The sequence below is a fragment of the Biomphalaria glabrata genome, chromosome 6, assembly GCF_947242115.1.
Source record: "Biomphalaria glabrata chromosome 6, xgBioGlab47.1, whole genome shotgun sequence".
NCBI lineage: Eukaryota > Metazoa > Mollusca > Gastropoda > Planorbidae > Biomphalaria > Biomphalaria glabrata.
Window position 1 is genome coordinate 19,788,534 of NC_074716.1, and position 10,062 is coordinate 19,798,595.

At 36.0% G+C, this 10,062-nt stretch overlaps 1 protein-coding gene across 9 annotated transcripts in view; it reads left to right on the forward strand.

Moving 5' to 3' along the window:
- Positions 1-8,322, forward strand: part of LOC106064580 (adenylate kinase 9-like) — a 50,379-nt gene extending 42,057 nt beyond the window's left edge. For all 9 annotated transcript variants that reach the window (XM_056032186.1, XM_056032192.1, XM_056032194.1 and 6 more), the window contains 4 exons: positions 3,559-3,757; positions 4,292-4,390; positions 7,007-7,224; positions 7,432-8,322. In XM_056032186.1, coding sequence (XP_055888161.1) covers positions 3,559-3,757; positions 4,292-4,390; positions 7,007-7,224; positions 7,432-7,643 — 728 coding nt within the window. In that variant the 3' untranslated portion in view covers positions 7,644-8,322. The remainder of the gene's footprint in view (positions 1-3,558; positions 3,758-4,291; positions 4,391-7,006; positions 7,225-7,431) is intronic.
- The last annotated feature ends 1,740 nt before the right edge of the window (positions 8,323-10,062 follow it).

Consider the following 10,062-nt stretch of genomic DNA (forward strand, 5'->3'; position numbering starts at 1 on the left):
TCAAGTTTTTTTTTTGATGTACGCTGTGTGGTCCAGGATTATCCCATCTGTGACTTGTCTGATATCGAATCCGATGTAATAAAAATTTCGCTCTTCTATCTTTCCTGCCACAAATCTGTGACGCAATTCAAACATAGTCTTCTCAAAAACGTCATTGCCAGCATGAAGAAAATCGTCGACATGGCAACAAATGATGCCACATACAACTCCATCAGTCGTTAATGTGAACAGTGCTTGACTGTTTGCAACCAAGTTCAATAAGCTCTTCTTTGACACTTAAATAAAACTGTCTTGCACCATCCTTGAGTCCATACTTCAGTTTCCAAATAACATTACTTGGAGTATTACTCTCTTTTGGAAGTATAATATGTACCTCTCTATCCAGGGGCTTTCCATGTAAAAATGCAGATTTGATGTCTGTTGTTTTAATCAGCCACTGTTTACTAGACACAATTGACAAAAAAAATTCTCATGGAACCCTTAGCAACAGTTGGACTATCTTTTGGTATTAAGTCTTGCTCTTCAAATCCTCTTACAACTAGACATGCATTTGGTGAACCATTTTTCATTGTTATAACCCAACGTGTAGAAATAGCATTTCGTTCACAGTCTTCAACCTCTTCATATGTTTCAAACTGTTTTAATTTCAATAACTCCAATTGTTTGGCTTCATCTATCTCTTTGCTTGATTCAACCATTGATAAACATACATTGTCGCTATTGCCTCCCCTTGAATACTTCCTCTCAATTCGTTTAAGGTCAACACTTTTTCTTTCTTTGTCCACATGATTGTCTATGTTATACCAATACTTATACTTTCCTGTGGCTTTGCCTGCTCTTTCGAGAATGGTCCGTTGTTCTGATTTGGCCATTCTGTATTCTATTTGTTCATTTGGTTTCAAACAAGTTACAGAATGAATGTCTGTCTTTGTGTTACTTTCATCTCTAATAACTTCACGATCTCCATCAAATATTTCGCTTACACCACTCTTGATGACGTCATGAATCATTTTTGTCCTCTTCTCATTATCTTCTGTACTCTCTTCCTCCTCCACGCTTGCTTTATAAAGTCTGTTTGGTGCCACTCTGACAAATACACCGCCATGTCTCACAAAAACAACTTTTCCATCTTGAAATACCACCTTTCCGGGTCCTAACCATCTCTCTTTGCCTTCACGCTTGTAAAAAACTTTGTCACCATTTTGAAACACCTGCTCTGATGCTCGAACTTTAGAACGCAGGGCTCGTATTCTTTCACTTGACTCTAATTGAATGTAAGCTTTACGTGCCTCGCGGAGAGCGGGCAGTTGCTTATAAAAGGCTTCACTTGTTGTGCTATTCTCTAAAGCTGGTAGTTTTGCGTGAAGAATGTTTGGTAAATTAGGGTTTCTACCAAACACAAGCTGATGGCTACTATAACCATTTCTCATTTGCAAAGAGTTTTTAGCAATATTTGCCCAGAATAGAGTTTCCAGATCTACGTCTGAAATTTCAGTCTCAAGTTTCATTAGCAAGTGCAGTATCCATTGACCTTTGTATTGTTTGAGATCCATTGCAACTTTTTTATTAAAGTCTCTGGCCATAGGAAAAGCCACTACAGATTGTGATGGTGTCTTAGCAATTACTTTGCACAGTTCACAGCTTCTTTCTATATCTGTTAATTCCTCTTCAAAACCCTCACCCCGAATGTTAGCATCTTGAAGTGAAGTCATAAATCTATCCCTTGGATGGTAAGCTAACTGCCTATGTAGTTTTCTAATAGTTACCTTGCGTTTTTCTGGGGATTCGTCGAATGCTTTTACTGTGTTGACCTTTTCAATTTGAATTGTTTCTGTCTTGTCAATGGGAATACAATAATGGCCAGATGATGTTAAGTTTAAGGCAACCTCTTTCCCAAATATAACAGCTGTATCATTTTCTAAATCCATTTTTACTCCTGCTGACTTCATAGCAGATCTGGAGAGTAATAATGGTATGTCTGTTTCTACAGCATCAGTCACAAGCTTAACCTTCTTTCCAGCCACTGTGACAGGTAACTCATATTCACCTTTTGATTTTATTTTTGTCCCACCACCAAACTTAAACATTCTGTGACCTTCTCTTAACTTCACTTTGTTGCGGTCCTCTTCATCTAAAGAGCTCAAAAATGCCTCCAACCATGTCATTCCACACACTGTACTACTGCATGCGCTGTCCAATACGGCACAGTTAAAAGCTTCGACACCTAATTGGAAAGTTTCATCTTTGTGATTTCCAGTGAACAAACAGGCTTCTTCTTCCTGGTCTACAACATTGACCCTTTTAGACATGTTTTCCCAACTGTCAGGGCACTTGGACAAAAGATGTCTGTATGATCCACATGATTTACATGTTAAGACATTTCCGTCGGGACCAACTGGGTTTATGTTTTTCAAACTTCGTTGAGCTTTTGGGAATCCAAAACCTCGGGTGCCGCCCCTTCCTTGTCCTCCACTTCTTACTTGATGTCCGACTTTAGGCTTATAGTTACATTTTGTCTGATCTTCTCGTCTTCCAAAGCTACTGAAGTTCTCGCGTCTTTGGTATCCCGCTGCCCATAAAGCTTCTTCATTATCAGCCAAAAACTTTGGCTCAAGTTTGATACATGCCTCTTGGTCCTTCAGCTTACTTTCTTCTCCCTTAAACTTTTTCAAAGATGACTTAGCTTCCTCATACAAGGTCTCTCGTTTGGCGAAATTCATTCCAGTCAAAACAAGCATCTTTTCGTTTCGAGTTATTCTTGCATTCCTTAGTAACTTGAAGGCCAGAATCTCAGGTGGCAGTTTCATCTTTTTCTTCTCTATTCTACTATATTTTGTATCAAATTCTGCTATGAAATCCTGTATGGACTGGTTTTCCCCCTGTTTCAAATCTTCGAACTCGTCAAATTTGTGAATGCTATCTGCGAGGTCGTCTTTGGCCAAGTTCTTGTCAAGAAACTGCAAAAGTCTCTCAAAGCCTTCCCGACACTTGAGCTCTGATAGGTCTAATTGTTCGAACACTTTGTCTCTTATCCCAGATGCACTGCTTTGTGGTAGTGAAAGGGCTATGGCTATAGCTCTTTTCTCTTCTTTCAGGTCAGTTATTTCATTCCATGCGAGTAACTCTTGTTTATACAATTCGTATGGCTTTTCTTTAATAAATGATGGAATCTCTATCCTAGTAGCCATTATTACTTCAAATTGGATCAATAAAGTAAATAATTTTACTTACAGCTCTGCTACCATTTGTTAAACATGGAACGCTACACTTAATAAACAACGCCAACACTATAACGCCAGATTCATGAGTGACTTTATTTACACACTATGTTAACACACATGACACATAACATTCCCAACATTCAGTCCCTTAGTCAAGGGGAATCATTCAAGCTACTCATATAAACAATGTCAACATGATCAAGAATGCTTTAAAATCCTCTTTTTTTTTTCTCTACTGTCCTAACTTGCATTTTTTATTAACTTTAAAGTCATATAGTTTTATTATGAAAATTAAGATAATTAATTTTTTTAAATTTAAACGTTTGATTCTGACTAGGCAAATATTACAAGATGGCTGGAAAGAAAGAGCTTGAAATGTTCCTAGCTGAGCCTGAAAAGTATGTCCCTCCCCTAGCTCCTAGACAGTTACCTGAACCAGAGTTACTTCCTCACAGAATTACAAAAGCTGAACTGAATGGAAGAGAGGCCCAGATACTTGGATATTGTCCAGTAACTTATCTTGATGGAAAGATGAGGTTAATATTTTTTGCTTCAATATCTAATTGTTTTCTGTTTTAGATAGTTATGTTGTAGAAAAATGCTAGCTGTGTCAAAAAAAATCAAAATCTTTTTTTGTACCTATGGACTATTGCTAAGAGGTAGAATTGGATGATTAAAAGTGTACTTATAATAGCTTACATTCTGGACATTGTCCAACTTTGTAATGAAGAAATAAAATTAGCTAAAGCATGTAGCCAAACTCTTAGCCCTTTTCTCTCTTTTATCAAATGTGTGGAATTGAAAAACATCGTCACTTTGTACCAGATCTATTGAAAGGAAATACTATTAGTTTAGCTCCCTTACCTAATCTCTTTATTTAAAATGTTTTATATGTTTCGGATGTTCCTTCAGAGTTGAAGATAATTACTTCCTAGTCCAAACCTCCAGCAGGGCGACGGGGGATGTGAGCGGGCAGGGTTTGAACCCGGGACCATCGATGAATCTGAACGACATTCCAGCGTGTAAACCGCACAACCAGGCAACCATGATTATCTCTATTTTCTTTGCAGATATGATGCTCTGGTTCCAGGAAGTCAAGAATTCATGGCTGAATATAAAGGCAATGTTTTCCTGATGGAAAGTGAAGAAAAACTTTACAAATTTATGAAGTAAGTCAAAGCTCTTTTATCCTTTAAATAAATTACATTTATTCACAGAGCTCATTAAGATAGATTTTACTAGTCATTTGTTTACTTCTTGATTTGTGAGAGTTCCAGTGAATTTCAAAGAATTATATTTAAGTGAGAACTTGTGGAAGCATTACTTAGCAGTTAAAAACTGAAATCACTGTAAAACATCTAATGCAACTGTGAAGTAATAAGATATCGAAAAGGAATTTGTATTACGCAAAGACTTTACAAAACACAGATTCCCCATTACATCTAGTTGTATAATTGTTTATATGTATGCCAACATTTATGGACAACTCGTGATGGAAACTAGAAAAACTGATTGTCTACACCTCCTACATTTCGATGTAATGAAATGTGATCTCAAAATAGTGACATAGATATTGACTGCTGGGAAGACATAGTCCACACTATGTGGAGAGAGATGGTGACAAAGAAAGTTTTGGAAGAAAGGCAAGCCAAAGCAAACACTACCTTGTATGAGTACATGAGTGTCTGTCCAGAATAGGGCTTTTAGAGTCACATAGAAAAAGCTCTATGAGAAGAACCATACAACTGATGGAGACCAACATATGTATGTGTATTAAATTTACAAAAAAAACAAAGATCTTATCTTATCTTATATAATACAGATGTTACTTCAAAAAAGAAGATGATTACATCCTATGCGTCATGCATTTAGTCATGCATATTAACCAATGACTTAAATTCTGCCAAGTCACTGGTTTTCCTGGCTAGCTCAGGTAACCCATTCCATGCTCTAATAGCACTAGGGAAGAAGGAGCATTTGTACAAATTTGTCCTAGCATATGGGACGAGGAATGTGCCTTTATCTTTGTGTCTTTCAGAGTATTTTATTAAATTTTGTTTTTGTATTTGAAGATTATGGTTCAGTGTTTTATGTATAATTGCTACTTTACTTTTGAGTCTTCTGTCCTGAAGGCTTTCTAAATTTAGTGATTTTACTAAAGGTGTTACTCTAGTTAAATGTGAATATTCGTTTGTTACGAATCTCACTGCTCTATTTTGTGTCTGTTCCAGTTTCTTAATGTTTTCTTGAGTTGAGAGGTTCCAAACGGAGGATGCATATTCTATTATTGGCCTAACCAAGGTTAAATAACATTTTAGTTTTATGTTCTTATTTGATTTATAGAAATTTCTTTTAATAAACCCTAATGCTTTGTTGGATTTTGTTTATAGTTTCATCAATATGTGGATTCCATGACAGTTTTTCATTTATTATAACACCTAGGTATTTTGCGTTTTTAGTCTGTGTTACTTGGTTTGCCATGAATAAGATAAGTGGAATTAATTTGTTTTAGTTTTTTTGTTACTCTTAACATCTGACATTTTTCTGGGTGGAAAGACATGCTCCAATTTGATTCCCATTTCTGTAATTCATCTAATTCTCTTTGTAAAATATCTGTGTCTTGTGTTGTTTTTATTGTTCTATATATTATCGTCTGCAAATAATCTGACTTTTGTTCCTGAACTAATGCAATTTGGTAAATCATTTATGTAAATTTAAAAAAGTAGTGGACCCAAGACTGTTCCTTGAGGTACACCTGAGTTTACTGTTATTGGTGTTGATTTAGAGCCATTTATTATTACAGTTTGTTCTCTCCCTATCAGAAAATCTTTAATCCACTGATGCAGTGGGCCATTAATGCCAAAATATTTTAATTTTTTAAGCAAACTATGGTGGTGAACTTTGTCAAAAGCCTTGGAAAAATCTAGTAAGATAGCATCTATTTGTTCACTATTATCTAAACCTTTTGAAAAATCATCAATTAGTCCTATTAGTTATGTTTCACATCACCTATATTTCCTAAAGCCATGTTGGTATGGGGTGAGGACATTATGTTTGTCTAAGTGGTTTATGATGTTGCTACATATTATGTGTTCTAGGATTTTACATGTGATGCTGGTAAGTGATACTGGTCTGTAGTTTCCTGGGTCAGATTTTTCTCCTTTTTTAAATAGGGGGGTGACATTAGCTTCTTTCCAGTCCTTTGGTACTCTGCCCTGGTTAAGCGATGCCTGAAAGAGTATTTTGAACACTGGGGCTAGCTCATTGCTTAGTTCTTTGAGTAATCTAGCTGGAATACCATCAGGTCCAGACGCTTTATTTGGTTTGGTGTTGGCTAATAGTTTTTGAATTCCATTTTCTTGTACTACTATATTTACTATATCTTCTATGTTGTCTACTTGGTTCAAATTCAGTAATATGTCTTTGTCTCCTGGTGCTGAGAATGCTGATGCAAAGTATTTGTTTTGGATGTTTGCTTTAGTTTCATTATCATGTATTATGTTATGTTCATCTTTTAATGGCGCTACGCCTGTTGTTTCCATTTTCTTAGACTTAATGTATGACCATAGGTTTTTGTTGTTATCTTTAGATATTACATTGTTTATGTATTCACTCTGCAGCTGTCTGCTTACTTTTTGGGTTAAGTGTTTAATTTTTATATACTTTTTGTAAACTCTTTCAGTTTGAAGATTGTGGTGACACAGACAGTTAAAAAAAACAGACCATCAATTGTTTTTTAATGCATTGAAAAATGTTTAACCTTTTTTTTTTTTTTTTTTACATAGATTACCAGAAAATTATGCCAACATGAAGTTACCACACAAACAACCTCCAAAACCAGAAGAGCTACCTTTTGCAAGCCTTCCTATGTTAGGCTTTATGGAACAAACCTGTGCTATTGCCATGGTTAAGGCTCTAACAGCTGCTGGAAATGTGAAACCTAAGTACCCCTTCATTTCTTCAACACGCTCAGCACTTATCTATGTAGCTTATCACTTGAAAGGTAAATTGGGCTACAACTTTTCAAGAATTAATCATTTTTGTTTTTCTCCTGTATCCTAACATTCTTCTCACTCTCATTGAAAAATCAAACTTAAGTTGCTCCAATTAATATTTTCATTCAGAAAATGAAAAATATTTGTTCTAACTATTTACAATGACTGTATTAGACTTTGTTTCTCAAGAGTTATTGCATTCTAATTCTCCATAGCATTCAATCCCAAATCCTCTCCGTACATTCGCAAAAAGTACAAGCAGAAACTTCAGCAGTTTGTAGAGACATGTGAGCTGATTAAATACCTGGGGAACAACATGACTGTCCGCTACAGAGATCCCAATGAAAGACCAAAAGAGTTTGACTCCAAGCTGGAGACATTTTTTGCTTTACGAGGAGTGGAGCCCACGCCAACATGGATCAAATGAAATTTGTTTCAAGTGAACGGAACTGGAATGATATTTTGTCATTTCTTGTGATTTTTGTTCTGTAATGTTTCTGCTATTGTTTAATTTACATCCATTTCTTTTCATAGAAAGTGGGGATACAGAAAATATTTGATGAGAAATTGAATCTCTGTGTACAACTTTCTATGATGCAGTATTGAAAATAGATTCCTGAAAATAAATACATATATTCATGTGAGCAGAATGGTCCAGTAAAAGTACAAATTACAGCTTTTCAGCCTAAATTTTGTTACTTTTCAACTGAATTTAAGTAACAAAAGCTTTTTTTTTTTCTGAGGTATCTAGCTTTTTAATCAATGCATTTTTTAAATATTTAAATTAGTTTTACTCAAATTAATTATTGATAGGGTTTAATTTTTAATTTACTGAAATATGGGAACTGAAATATGTATTGAATGTTTTATTATTTATTTGATACCTTATAAATTTTACAAGAGGCTATGAGCAGTGTATATATCATATTATAAATTTATACAGTGAAGTGATACTAATGTTTATATTTGTTCTATCTTTTATTATTTGTTTTAAAATACAACTTTTCATTATCACATTATGATAACAGAAGAAACAATACTTCTACCATTAAGGCCAATATTTGTATAAGGTGAAATTGAAATTCAAAATAAAAAGAAAGGTCAAGTATTTGAAGTCTCATGTTTCTTCTTTCCATTTACTGTCAAACAAATTCTCATATTTCTTCTATCCATTTACTGTCAAACAAATTTGTGTTTCATTCAAGATGTGTCAACACTTTATCTTTGGATCAATAATTCATTTGTCCATTGCAAACTGGCATATTGTTTTTTCCTGTAATGGGTAATGGCTATCATCAATATATTTAAGCAGCCTATTTACTTTATTTTGTTTACAAGGGCACAGTTAGCCTTCAGTTATCTAGACAGTGTGTCAGCAGAAATGCTAAAATAAGGAGGACAATACATTGTTGGTAGAATGGCAGATCTCCTAAATCTGTTCTGGTGAAAGTCTCAAGTCCCTGAAAATTGGCAAAAAGGAATGAGAATAAAACCTCGCAATGAGAGCCACCTGGTGGACTGCAACATATGGAGAGGCATCCCCCCTCCTCTCAGTTCTAGGTCAAGTGTTCAGTCAGTTCTGTCATGACAACTACAAGCAGCCGTAGATAAAATGCTCAGAGAAGAGCCGGCAGGCTTCACAAAAAGCAGATCATGAACTGAGCAGTTTTTCATCTGGAATACCAACAAAAGCTGATGATGGATCAGTTTGATAGATTAAAAAGACGTTAAATAGCATCCAACGAGAATCACTCTGGAAAATAGCAAGACTCTATGGTATCCTGCAACAATCCATATCAGCCATTTTTGTTGAGCCACATTTAGTCTTTTCTCAATTTCGACAGATAACTTCCATGTCTCACATGCATATGTTGCAGTTGGAATGATGATTGTGTTGAGAAGGTGTATTTTTGTCTCGAGTCCAATGGCTTGGCTAGTCCAAATAGGCTGCAGCCTTTAGAAAATGCTCCCTGCCTTCATTCGGCACGCTACATCATGGTAGGCATCCCCATCATTTGTTATGAAGCTGCCAAGGTACGTGAACTTGTCCAACTCTTCAAGCTTTGACTCACAAAGTCTGACCGTGGTACCCTTTGCCTTATATCCCACTCGCAAAATTTTAGTCTTATTCAAGTGTATGCGGAGGCCAATTTTGGCTATCTAGGCTCTCCGTCATTTCTTGTATGCATTTATTTGTAGCCCCGAGTAGTGCAACGTCATCGGCGAAGTCCAAGTCCGTCATTCAGTTTTGTTCACGCCATGGAATACCAAAGGCAGTCTGGTTCATTGCTCTCCTCATTATGTAGTCAATGGCTAGGAGATAAAGGAAGGGAGATAAGATGCACCCCTGTCTCGATGCTAAAAAACCTCTGTTATTCCCTCTTCTGTTTTAATGCAACAACTAGACTGACTGTATAGATGTTTTAGGATCTGGAGGAATTTTTCTGGGATGCCGTATTCTCTAAACTATTTTCCATAGTGATTCTCGGTGGACACTATCAAACGCTTTCTTAAAGTCTACGTAACTGATCGTTAGCCGTTGTTGGTACTCGAGACTTTGTTCTATGATATTTCGAAGAACGAGGATCTGCTCTGCACATGATCTGCCTCTTCGGAAGCCTAGCTGCTTGTTCTTCTCTGAGTCTCTCATCTACAGACTGTTGAAGCCGACAGCATATCAAGCTATTGTATTAAAACAGGTGATGGAACAACAGAGTTCTTCAACATTGAGTAAAACAAAGATGTTTCTTATCTCCACTCCTCTTTTTGATTTTGTCATGAAAAAAGTCACGATGCTGCATTCGATATTCCATGGCGTGAATTAAACCAACTGATGGACCTGGAGG